Source organism: Ambystoma mexicanum, chromosome 5p (assembly GCF_040938575.1).
Source record: "Ambystoma mexicanum isolate Mex_15411 chromosome 5p, UKY_AmexF1_1, whole genome shotgun sequence".
NCBI classification, from domain to species: Eukaryota; Metazoa; Chordata; class Amphibia; order Caudata; family Ambystomatidae; genus Ambystoma; species Ambystoma mexicanum.
This window is the reverse complement of record NC_090930.1, coordinates 171,559,526-171,573,074: the sequence shown is the minus strand read 5'-3', so window position 1 is coordinate 171,573,074 and position 13,549 is coordinate 171,559,526. Positions and strand designations below refer to the sequence as shown.

The 13,549-nt window shown below is 43.8% G+C and overlaps 1 protein-coding gene across 1 annotated transcript in view; it reads left to right on the top strand.

Moving 5' to 3' along the window:
• ATRX (ATRX chromatin remodeler) overlaps window positions 1–13,549 on the top strand; it is a 2,430,811-nt gene that overhangs the window by 2,354,755 nt on the left and 62,507 nt on the right. Inside the window, exon 33 of the mRNA XM_069612585.1 lies at window positions 7,259–7,354. Coding sequence (XP_069468686.1) covers window positions 7,259–7,354 — 96 coding nt within the window. The remainder of the gene's footprint in view (window positions 1–7,258; window positions 7,355–13,549) is intronic.

Genomic DNA, 13,549 nt, shown 5'->3' with positions numbered 1-13,549 from the left:
GCAAAAAGGATCCTACCGTTCCTGTCATTCGCCAACAAAACGCTTGCCATCATCACTCTGGTCATGTCCAGAGTAGATTATGCCAATAGCCAATACCTGGGTATGCCTGAACGACATCTAAAAAAAAACTACAACGCATACAAAATGTAGCAGTCAGGCTCCTTCTGAACCTACCCCGAAGAGAACACATCACACCCGCGCTAAAAATACTACATGGGCTACCAATAAAACAACAAATAAAATTCAAATAGATGTGCATCACACACTGATCAATACACAACCAAGGTTCAGAATTCCTGACAGATAAATTACGCGTGCATCAGCTCAAGCAACATTATCTGTCTGGAACCGAAACCCTACAACAGAAGAAAACTCAAGAGGATCCTCTTTCTCTCACCAGGTAACGAAAACCTGGAATGTCCTACCAAAGAATATACGGAACACAAGAAACCACCTAGTATTCAGGAAACTGCTCAAATCCTGGCTCTTCACTGCGTAACTAGACCACCATCCACTACAACACCCACACCGCTAAAACAACGAAGAATAAAGATACCAACTCCGGTTCCCACTAAACAACTGAACACAAACAGAATCCAAGAAACGCACTCCACGACATAACATAAGACATAATGAGAGATAGCCACAAGAGGAGGACATTGAAGACTGAACACACATCAAGAAACAGCAAAGCATACCACTAGCTACCCACCTTTACCACACAGCAGTTGTAGAAAGCCTACTCAAAAGATGGTATTCAATATCATCAAATTATATATTCAACCAAAGGCGTGATGTCAGAAAAAAGAAAGCATATTTTAATTCATGTATATCAAACAGTGTGCTCACATATAAAACACTAATATATGAAAATATAACTTGAAAAACACAAAAACCGGGATCAAACCCACACAAAGAGCTGTTTCTATGTCAACTGCAAATGTTGTGTATATGCATGTTAAAGTTACGTGATGTTAGTATCAGTGACTTAAACCATGTACAGATGTTAATAAACATGGATTAACAGTGTCTGAACAATGTTTTATATGTTTTTTATGTGAGCACACTCTTTGATATACATGAATCAAAATGTTTTCTTTTTTCTGACATCATGCCTTTGATTGAATATATAATTTGATGATATTGAATACCATCTTGTGAGTAGGCTTTCTACAACTGCTGTGTGGTAGAGGTGGGTAGCTAGTGGTATGTTTTGCTGTTTCTTGATATATATTCCTCAAATACCACAGCCCCTAAAAAAGAGGAAATCCCTGTTTGCTCAAAACATTTTTTTCACTCGGACTGAACACACAGACAGACTAATACGGAAGCACTTAAACGACTCATCCATAGCATCCCAGCCTGTACCTCACCCGAATTACAAGCAGACAAATTCACATAGTAAATAGAAGGGAAATAGGACCCCACAACTCCCCAAGGAGGAGAATAGACACTCTAACTTCGCTTCAAAGTAGCCTTCCTACTGTGGAGGCTGAACCCCTGCCCCACTGTGCAGGACTCTTGTAGCTGGGAGTTAACCCAATATCTGCATGCTGCATGGTGAAACGCGGTTTATTGGGAGGTCCGGACTTCACGACTCTGCGGAGCTCTCGGACTTAGGTGTGGCATAAGCACTTGTCTGCTGGAGGCAGAAGCAGGGTTTACTGGGGGACCAGTATTACTCCCCACCATGCAGGACTTCCAAATCTATACATTCAGCCATACTGTTAAGATTAGCTGCAAACTTACAACCCACTAACCAAAAAGCTCAAACTCTCTGCATACTTAACCCACTCAAAAAAACTCACACAACCACCTCTCGCACCACAAGCCACACACACTTCACCACACCGCAACAACAGATAAGTTGCACCAACAGCACACGAAGAGTGACATCGCTCTGATACTGGCACCAAAGCTCAGCGGACAGTGTATGTGTAACGCTCACCTGATTCCCGTAGAGGGGCCGGTCTTGACTGGGCGTATAACGTATCTGCAAAGGTGATGTGTAACACACGGCTGGCTCTTTGGGCTGGACCTCTGTGCACTGTATGTCTGACTTGAAGGGTAAGATGTCTGCAGATAGAAAATATGGGATTAAGGAACTGGGTTATTGAATGTCTCTCTCTTCTTCCCTTTCTCTTCTCCTGTAGAACCCCAACGCTCTCACCTTAGGTAAGTGAACGCCGTGCTCTCCATCTGCCTCGGGGCAGGGTGCTGTAACCAGTTTCTTCACTGGATAAGGGGAGCAGGCCTCTTGACTTCAGAGGACTGCTGTCCGTCGTTTACTGCACGAACGGTAAGTTTCGAGTAATTCTAATGTCTTTAAAGTCTTTAGTAATGATGTTTCTTGTTTTGCAGGGTTCTGGCGATGGCGGATGCCGGGCTGAAGTGAGTTGAAGATGGAGCCCGTGTGATGAATAGAAGCGCCTGGAAGCACGTAAGTAAGCGCTTGTTGCCTGCTTCACGATGCGCTCTAACTGTCTTTTTATTTTGCAGGTACAAGTTCGGAGCGGCTGCAGGGTGCCGGAATACCCACTGGGTTAGATGTGGAAAGGAGTAATGGCACATGAGTATTAAAGTTCCCCAATGTCTTTAAACGCACCTTGTTTTGTCTTTCAGATGCGGGATGCAGCACCGAAGGCCTCCGGAGCGTGCAAAGAGTTGGTAAGCTTTTGTCTTTCAGATGCCGGAATGCAGTGTGAAGACCTCCGGAGCGCACGAAGAGTAGGTAAGCCTTTGTCTTTCAGATGCCGGAATGCAGCTCGAGGCGTTGGTGACAGCCGATGGACCAGGTAAGTGAAGAGCTGTCACTGAAGACCGTAATGCTAACCTGTTCTTTCTTGTCTTTATAGGTGTTGCTGAAGACTGGATTCAGGATGGTAAGCCTTTTTACTTAGGCCCAGGATCAGATGCAGAAGACACGATGAGCGTTCTGCTGCAGAGGATGCAGAATAACGCAAAGCAAGATTCATCCATCGGGTGTGGTTTAAATAGCCTCCTGTAGTGCTTAGGTGTCTCCTTCCACAGCCACGCCTAGGTAAGAAAAGAGTTCCTGCTTTCCAGAAGAGTTCCAGTGTTCTGAATCTAGGGAGTGGCTCCTGCCCCACCCAACAGGAAAAGTAGTTCCAAACAGAAGAGGATCAGAGGCTCAACTGGCAGGCAAGTAAGCAGCATGGTCTGCTGCAGGTAAGTCCACCCAAGCATTATGAGCCCGGCGCTTCCAGCGCTGGGACTGGGCATATTTATGAGCCTGGTGCCACTGGCGCCAGGACTGGGTCCAAAAGGTCCCAATTGGGACTGGTTGGCACTCGGAACCTGGGTTATGGATCTGCTTCCAAGGGAGTTGGGAAAACCCTGACCTTTTGGAAGCAGAGATCATGACAGTATGCCAAGATGAAGCTGCCAACAGAACACCACTTCGCTCACTATCCTACTCCCCCTTCACACTACTAACCCATCCCGTCTTCTCGTTTTCAGATCCACCAGAGCCCCTGGGAACCAACTCCGTTGGTGACGATGCACGGTTCAAATACCTTTTAACATTTAACCCTGTTCTGCCTTGTGCCATCCTAAAATAAGTTTGAGAGTGTTTGTTTACCTTAATCTGTGTTCCACTGATCTGAAAAGCAACTGTAATTGTGAATTACAACATTAGGTTTTACTCACCTGGGTTAACTGAGTTATCCTGAATGTAGTTATAGGTTAATACTGTTCCATTAATTTGTGTTCCGCTAATCAGAAAAGTATACTGGTAACAGGTTGGGTTTACTATGTGATTCCTTAGCGGAGTGTCACTGCATGACTGATGTGGTCTACTACCCTTGACTAACTATAAAGTTACCTAAAAGTAACTTGTGGTTTTACTACCCCTGAATAGGTGTGTTCTATTCTAAATTTGGATGATTAGGTCCGACTTGCCTAGAAATCATATTAGCGATTCTGAACAAGGTCTTTTCTTGGGTATGTGTACCTTCAAACATTGTTTTGTGTTTATATAATATGTTTGCGATTCTATGACAAAGTACCTACCCACCAAGATTTACCTTGGCCTATTTGTATTTATAATAAACCTCAACGGCGACGATAAAGCCGGGGTTATTGCTGGGGTTTCATTCATAAGGAAGATATTTCCACTGGAAAAACGACAAAGGTTGGTGAAAGATTAACCTTGCTAGGCGGGAATCCACCAACAAAACAGAGCCTTGTAACGACAGTTGCTGTCGTGAACTATTACTCATGCTGGTAGGAGCCCGTTATATCAGAAGGCAAAAGACTTCATGTGTTGACTAGATGCCTTTCTCTATACAACGGACAAAAAAGTACAGGTTAGGGAGAAGACTTTAAATTCAAAAGGGAATTTAAATGAAATTAAACAATTGTGAAGATGCATTTGGGGAAGGGATTTTTGACCTTATTGTAAAAATTGCAATGCAATAAAATCAATTATTACAAAAAATAATCCTCTATTGTTTATAATACTTCTAGGTCTTAATGTTTCTTTTGAACTATTTGTATGCTACAGGTTCTTTGTACTTTCCTACAGCCCTCTCTCCCTCCTAAAATGGGTCTGACTGTTCTGTCTGCGCTACCAAATACTCAGGAGGTACAGCCTTATACTAAGGGTGGAGTAGTGTACAATTGTACGGTTTTACTAAGCCATTAGTTGGAAAAACCGTCTTAACAGTAAACAGCTTTAATGTTACTGAGGATGCTCTGCCTAACTGGGACTATTCAAACAGCATGTGAATCCATGAAAGATATCAATGCTGCGAAACAGGAGTTCCAGGTAAGTAACTTATTCCTTGTTGCTCTTAATATTGCTCAACTATTACATAACTGATTTAAAGGTAAAGTGTTGGTGTTCTGTTAGCAGAAAACCCCCGATAGCGAATGTATTTATAGGTATGATAGTAGTTATGTGGCCATACTTCTCCAGCATTGGATCTTTCATAGATTCACATGTGTAAACCTTCTCGGACCGCTGGTTACCCCAAGTACATTAACGCTTGACAGCCGCTACGTCGTGAGAAGGCAGGAGCCCTCTAGGCTACTTCCATTTCATCGCTCCAGGAGAAGCGTGGTCCAGGAGGACCGTGGTCCAGGAGGACCGTCCAAGCAATTGTGAGACGAGGGAGCAGTTTTGCTGTGCCCATCCTCAACCGTCCATACCATTGAGAATAACATCCCCGACCTATCTTGTTACCGGGGTGCTCTGAAAATGCTGCTGAGGCCTTCCATTTAACAAACAGCTGTTTTCAAATCAACGTGGCCTTGTATTTATGTAACCATGGCAAAATCAGCAATGGCTGACGTATTTCGCATACACTCGTTGAGTGCCGCCAGCACAGCTGATTGGTCCGCCGTGGTTAGATTTCCTTCCAATGCCACTGCTTTACTGGTCACTAATTCGAAAAAAAATATCAGTGGAGCTATGTGGGTGTTCATTGTTTCTCGTTTTTGTTGGGCACATTTTCATTTTTTAGGGAGTAAAAATGGATGGTGTACATGTCTCTTACCTGTAAGGCTGATGTTATCACTACACAAAGGACAACGTAATGTGAATAGTAAGCAGAGGCACAGGAATATTTCTTCATCATATTCTGATGCCATTATCCTTACACAAATTATTAGAAGCACGTTCTCCCGGCCCTCGAATTACTTCATTAAAGTGGCACTTGAACTCCTAACGGCATGTTTTTTGACACATTGCTTTTAATTGCCATTAATCCATGGGCAAATGTTTTCTGTCTGAATTTTCGGACAAGAGATATTTGTGTTTTGTAGTACACAAGTGATTTTCCATTGGCATGAAACCTTTGCAAGGTACTGTGGCAGATTTTGAAGTCTTGGACTGGTTGATGAGTTTTCTGTTTAATCGTATATGACATATTCTATTTTAGCCTATGTGCTTTGAAAAAGTGTAAGATTTGTCAAGAATTGCTGTGGCTGGGAAGAGGAATTTCCTTTCCAAATTCACTTCTGCGACGGTAGTTCACTAAATACGTATGCTCACAAAGTGGCTTACCTCATTAGTCAGTTGCGCACATGGAAAATAATGTGCGCACAACAGCAAACCAGTTCTGCACATGGAGAAAAATAATTAGGGGAACATTGCTTACCGGTAATGTTCTTTCTATGGTGTGTCCACCCAGAGCTTCCTCATCGCCCTCCCGACCTATACCTCCATGGAAGTTAACGTTGGACTAATTCTTATGTCCGATTTCTCCATTATTCTTTATGTGCGAGCTATGATGGAAGAGTTGGCGTTCCAGCGCTGTTTTGGTTGTTAAAAACAAAATCACTGATTATGTTGGGAGCCATATTAGTTATTTTGCCATCAGTTGCTCAAGAGAAATGGAGAGATGACTGTGTATGAGATTGTTCCCTCCAATGCTGAGCTTGGTGTAAAAAAGATGGGGAACTGAGTAAAGGAGGCATAGTGCGCATCTTATGTACAATCGCTGACGCCCTGTCGAGGAGTGGCGTGATCAAGGTATGAGGAGGTAGAGCAGATGACGAAGAGCTGCACTACACCCATTGTCAACAAGCAGCTGACGGGATAATCTTTCAAGATGAGGAATCTGCAAGAAAATACATAGAACTTTACTGGTGAGTAATTTCTCTTTCTAACCCTTGAAAGCCCTGATGTCTTTCTTTTAATCTGTAGAGTTTGCATTTGGCCCATGGCCTCATTTAGTTGTATTTTGAGAAGTGTTTAAAGCAATTTGTTAATGGCAACCATGATCTTCTAGTGCTCAGTGTAGTCAAGACGTCCCCTGCCAAAGGGTCATTCTTAGCAAGTAGAATTGAGTGCTAATACTCGAGTGCCCTTAGTAAAACATGAAGATCCAGTTTCTTTTTTCCCCTATTTGTGTTTCTAACCCTAAAAGCAGTGAATTCCCCTTTGAAAAAAACATTTAGCACGCACATCACATGCTACCTCCAGTAGGCCGAGTGCATGTTTATTTTGATAAATTCTTGTTGGTGATATGGCGATATGGCATGACAGAAAACAGTTCAATAGCACATCTGACTCGCAATTTTGTGTATTACACTTTGTACACAGTTTAAATGATACAAGCACTGTTTTAATACCCCCGGATGCCCCTATAATGGGGGTGCTCTACCATGCTCACCTGGATTTATTTTGGCATGTGAACTAAATCATCGTTTAGTTTGCTGCTGTATTGGGAAAAACTTAAAGGCAACAGGGAGTAAATATTTTGTTGAAGCAGATGTTTTTTCTTCCTCCTAGGACCTTATTAATCAAGGCAGAGAGAAGGTTGTAGAAGCAACTAATAATATAACCTCAGTGAGAATGCAGCCCCTTGAGGATATAATTTCAGTGTTGGTAAGTGGAAACATCACAATTTTATCTCAACATATTTCTTGATCAAAGGTGCATCACATATGTAATTGTTTCTCTTAAACTACTCTTCTTTTAAGTACTTTCAGTTGTTAATACCTACATTAGGTGTGGGCTGGTAATCTAGCAAGTGTTAGAGTGCCTTCTGATGTCACTGAAATAAAGATACTAAAGTGCATGTGCACTCTGTTTTGTTTCCATGCCAGTCAGCTCTGGAGTTTAAAGAGCGCCATACAAGTATTGTAATGATTCCTTACCTCTCACACATACTATACATGAGCGACATTCTAACACATGTCTCGCTGAAAGTACCCAGGTCTGGATATCTCTGACGGGAGGACAATTTGCCGCTCTCGGACAAACCTAGGCTCTGTTCGCACACCTGAGAATGGCGCAGTCTAAACGACTGTTAACATATAACATATCAATAATCAACATACAACCGTTTACCCATCTGAACATTTGTTTTTTCAGCTATTTCATCAGAAGCCATGAGAGAGCAAATACTGTAGGGTCTTCCAGAGAGTGCAGAGTTAGCAGTTGCAGCAGTCTGGAGTCTCCAGTATATTTTTGCTGTTTGTTGGGTCTGCAAGGAGAAATCTTTAAAATGTACCTGTGCTTGCAGAAAGTGGGGTGCTTTAGCAGTTAAAGCAGAGGAAACAGCTTCCGCCATATGACAGGAATTGTTGATGCTCTGTGGGGGACATGCGTGTTAACATAGTTGTCAGTCTGAGCTACAGCTGCAAAAGAGGTGTTACCTGTATCTATTGTGGGGGGTCAGAAGAAGGACACCGACTCTTTGGGGACATTTCAAGACTGGTTTTGTTAAAGAATAAGTGTAATCCCTAACTTTCCCTATATCTATGGGGTGTTCCCTACCTGTGAAACTAAGGTGCCTGTCAGTCGTCTGTGAATGTTAGAAAGAAAGGTGTCTACAGTCCAAACAAACTCTTATTGACCTGCCCACTATTCTAACAACTAAAGATAGGAGATTGACTCCCTTCTCCTAGAGATGACTTCTTGCAAGTTTCTTCTTCTTTACTCTTCTTAATATATTTTTAAATAGTCTCTTGTGACTTCCTTAATAAGTTCATATAACTCCTTCGAGGCTTTATGATGTGCTTGTACCTTCTCTTTATACTTTGTCTTTTAATATTCCACTATGCCCTTCTCCTCAGGCGCTCTACTCTTATTTTTAGTTTCTTTCACATTTCCTATTACACTCGTATTGCTCTCTTTAAACACTCGGTTTTCTCCCCTGATGATTGTTTCTTAAACTCAGTGTATCCTTCAATGTACACTGCATTCAGGTTTCTCTTATCAACCTCATTCAATTTTCTCATACTCGCATGGTTATGACTGGGACGAGTATGAACAGTCCCATAATAATTCCCCTTAGACCTCCCGTTCTCCCTGTTACCTGGACTGGTGTAACGTTACCCGTTCGTTCGTTCGTTCGTTCGTTCGTTCGTTCGTTCGTTCGTTCGTTCGTTCGTTCGTTCGTTCGTTCGTTCGGGGTTAGTTGCTTTCTCACCACCTTGGTTCATGGCAGCGTCCCAGGCTTCATACTCTCTGTATATGGACTGAGAGCTCTGTGGGCAACCGGATGGTAGGCGGTTGAGTTTGCTAAGTGGTCTAGGCGTAGTTCTGAGGACTGCCGGTCCACCGTGGGATCTCTGTGGTCTCGCAACCACCATCAGCTTCTCTCTGCTTCGTTCTCGAAGGACGCTCTGCGCAGTAGTTGAAGTGTACGAAATGATGTAGTGGAACGATGTTCCATCTGGCCTGCCCCGCTCCCACAAAACCCATCACCACACCCTCTCCCACGCGCAATCCAAACCACCAAAAACAAACATATCTGCTGTTTAAGGAAATGTTTAGCACAGTGTACTTCAGTGCAAATTTCAAATTCTTCCTACACTTTTATTTTAAAACTAAACCATTTCGTAACAGTTTCTTTTTCAAATAAAAGTATAGGAACAGTAAAACTTTTAAAAAAGAAAAAAGTATAGGAGCACAGCTCCCAACCGTTCCCACCCACTTCGACCAGTAGCTTTGCGTCCTCTGATCCATCGGCTTCCCAACAGCTTCCAAACTTGCAGGCTTTGCCATCTGCAAAGTCTCCTCCCCTCTCGGGTGTTGTTACTGTAGGGCTTCCCTGGCCGACCTACGTGTCTCTATGCCTTCTCTTGTTGCGGCATCTCTCCACTTCAGCTTCTTTGTCCCAGTTAGGATATTATATTTAAAGAGACATATTCATTTTCTACTTCACAATAACAGATGACGGTTCGTTCTTCATCTAAGTATCTATATTGTATGTCCTGAAGCTGTCTGATACTCCCAAGTAGGCCATATCAGCACTTTCTTCTGTGAGTTCCTCAGAAGAACAGGATTCCTTGTCCCTACAGGTTGAGTCTTTCCCGGTGAGGTCCTTCTTGCCTCTACCCTTAGTGAGGGTGTGGCTGAGCGAGCTCGCATCACTAGCCTCACAGGGGCTGCTCTCCTTTGCGGAGAAGTGATGAATTACCTGAATTTGTTTCACTATCCAGGTAAGTGCGAATATGGATTTCTAGAATCTTGCCTGGTGGGCAGATTTTAGGAGGCCAACCTTGTTATAGTAAACGGGGGAACTCTGAGAGGTTAGCCAAAACCCAATAAAGGCAGCAATGGAGAGCAGTCACAGCTAATGTTAGGAGAGTGAAAGAGGGGTCAGGCTCTTACAAGGAGTCCATGAAGCTGCTTATTGGGTGTGGGGAGGGTGTTGGAAAGATTTCTCTTTTAGGCAACTTTTCCTCCATATTCTATGGGCCCCCAAACGTGTTGCTTTTGTTTTTTAATGTGTCCTGCCTTTTTACAGGGAAGTGAAGTCTTACGCTTCACTCCCCTGGTCTTTTGCTCATTACTGGGAAACTTTCTCTTTTGTCTTTTACTTTTGACCTGTTTGGGTAACTTTAACAGTTCACGCAGCATCTTAAAATGCAGTGTAGTGGGGATACTTTTGTATCACCTTAGTCTTTTACATTGGGGATTTTTGGTTACTTGTATATGTGCCTAAGGACAAGCTGGTGGGAGCAGAGATATGTTTACCAATTTTGCAGTACTTTTCGTGTGCAGATTCACGTTTACTGTGTCTGGCTACTAAACCTGGCTAGTGCCCTGAAATGGACGTGCCACAAGATTTTTCACTTGTTTTTTGGTCTTATAGTTTCTTGGTCATCTTCCTGCCTTCTCAGGTTAGGAAAGTCCCTAATATGGTCATGCATTTGCCCACAAAAGCTGCTGTTTTCGTGGGCTACTGCATGCCATTTGTGTGTGGACCCAGGAAATGTGTCGGATGGTCTGGTCCCACTCCACATATGTGGTGCCAGAGAGTCTGGAAATGCGTGCATGAGTGAAACCCACAGTGGTCCCTGATTGGACCACTGCTGGCTGTTTAAATGGTGCAGATCCTTACAATTGGTGGGCTTGGACTTGCTTCAGCCAGAATTCTGGACTCCTGCAGCCATTTCTTCAGATCAGCGTCAGAGCCAAGTATCCTGTGTAGAAGAGTAGACTGAAGATCTGTGGACAACTGCCCGGTGAACCCCTGCTGGACTACCTGATCTGCGAAGGCTCCCTCCAGTCCTTCAAACCTTGGACTAGTGGGAGCAACCAGTCTCGGCACCCTCTTGAGATCCAGCCATCCTGAGCCCTCAGATTCTTCCTTGGACCACCCAGTGGACTGACCATCTCTCCAGTGGGCGACCTAGATAGAAGCATCTCTGTTTCACGTTTTCATCGGGAACTTCGGTAGTCGCCAACTCGTGCCACAAGTCTAATTCCTGCCAGGTTCCAGCTTCCCAGCATCAAGGGATCCTGTCCTGGAAGGTTGTCTTCGACCGCGATTGGAGAGACGTCTACAGTTGACTGTGGATGATGACTGCCGCTGGAACCAGCCTTACACCGTCTGCTAGAGTGTCCTGAAGAGGCCTGCATCAGTGCCTGTTGTATTTCTTTGTCGAAAAGGGTCACACTCAGCTCCTGGACCTGACCAGAATAATCTCTCCACCCGCAGCTCCTGGGCATCTTGTACTGGATCCAGCAGTAGTAAAACCTACCTCCAGCGAATCCCAGTTGACCTGCCTAGTCACTTGGGAAAATCGGAGTAAGAGGGGTGAATTCAAGGAATAAAATCAGCTGCCCTTATCTCCCCTATAATAAACCTTACAATAAGCTTTGGTTTATTCTGTTCCATCGCTTTTTTAACATTTGTTTTAAAAGCAGTTCTAAAGGATAGGAACATAATCTTATGTACCTATAATATTGTTGAGAAGTCGAATCTAACATTTTTCACCACCACAAGAACATTTGTCCCCTTTCCTAAGAAGAAGCTTTCTTCCTCCGGCCCCGCTGTCACATTAGCTCTTCCCACAGGCTATGCCATTCTCAGACAAGATAGACCAGACAGAATAGGAGGTGGAGTCGCCCTTATCTACAAAGATTCTCTAACCATCGTGCTCACCTCTAGTACCTGGGGTGGTAACGCACACATATTATCAGGTAAACTAACCCTCTCACCAAATGACTCCATTAACATCCACCTCCTATACAGGCCCCCTGGCCTCTCCTCAGACTTCCAAAATCATCTCACCCACCGACTTAGCAACAACATTAAATAATCCTCAAATTCTACTTCTAGGAGACAACCTAGGCTTCAATGACCCCAAGGATGAACCTGCCACAGCTCGAGAATTGTCTGACCTAGGCTTCACCCAAAGAGTACTAAGCCCTACTCACTCTAAGGGCCGTACCCTAGACTGGGTGATGGATCACAATTGTGCATTCACTATTACGTCAAACATTGCCTACCCATGGACAGACCACACTTGCATTGAATTCACCATCCCCACAACCCCGAGTTCCACAACCTTCACACACGCTCCACCAGCCAAAGCAAGAAACTCTAAAAAACTCAATTCAGATAACCTCCGACCATACCTTCACATACCACGTCTAGCACCCCCGTTCTCTCAGGATCCGAACGTACTAGCAGACATTTTTAAAGATACACTTACCAATGCAATAAATTCAATAACCCCACTCGAAAGTAAGAAAGAAAAAAAATCATTTCTGCAACTCATGGTTTTCGGACGAGCAAACACTCCGCTCACAAAAGCGCCAGGCTCAAAAGAACTGGCAAGTCAACCCCAATGATTCAACAAAAAACGACTTTAAACAGATAGCTCTCCAATACAAAGAAGCTATCATCTCAGCTAAAGCTAACTCCTTCAACTATAGGATCTCTAAGGCTAATTCTCAAACCAAAGAGATCTTCACCATCTTTAATGAGCTGGTCACACCTCTTACCAGCACAGATGAGATCATTAAAGACAAAACATGTTGTGCAAGCATTCAGTCTGCAATGCTCAACAAAATAGACATCCTCCAAAAAAGAATTCAAGACCGTTACAAAGCCCTCCGTAACCAGCAGACAAACCCTCTGCCACAAGCTAAGCATGACGACTCCCACCCCTCCCAATTCTTTTTTAGAGACACCACTGAATCTGAGACCATCGAACTCATTAAACACCACAAACCATCTCTTTGCAAAGGAGACATACGCCCTCCTAAAATGATTTAGGAATGTGCCAAGGACCTCGCCCCCTCCTAACTGCCTTCATTAGTGCATTCTTCAGAATAGGTATCGTTCCCGACAGCCTCAAAGAAGCATGGGTACGCCCCGTTCTTAAAAAAAAAAAAAAAACATAACCACTGTCCCTTTCCTCCTCAAAATTCTGGACAAGCGGCCCCATAGCCAGATCCAACTATACATAGAATCCACTTCCATACTAGGTACAAGACAAACTGGGTTCCGTAAAGGTCACAGAACGAAAACTGCCCTACTAGACCTAAAAAAACAAATCACACAGATCTACAAATGCAAGCCTGCCCTCCTCCACCTCCTCTTCCTCCTCGTTCTCTCGGCTGCCGTTGGTTTGGTAGAACATAAGACCCTTACTACCCATCTTACAGAGTCGGCCCAATTCTCCACACAAGCAGCCTCTCGGATTACCTCCTTTCTGAAGGGCAGAGCCATGAAGGTGTTCTCTAACATAGCAAATGCCAACCCTACCACTATACACTGTGAAGTGCCTCAAGGTTCCTGGACAGCTCCTACCCTATAAACCCTCTTCACATAGC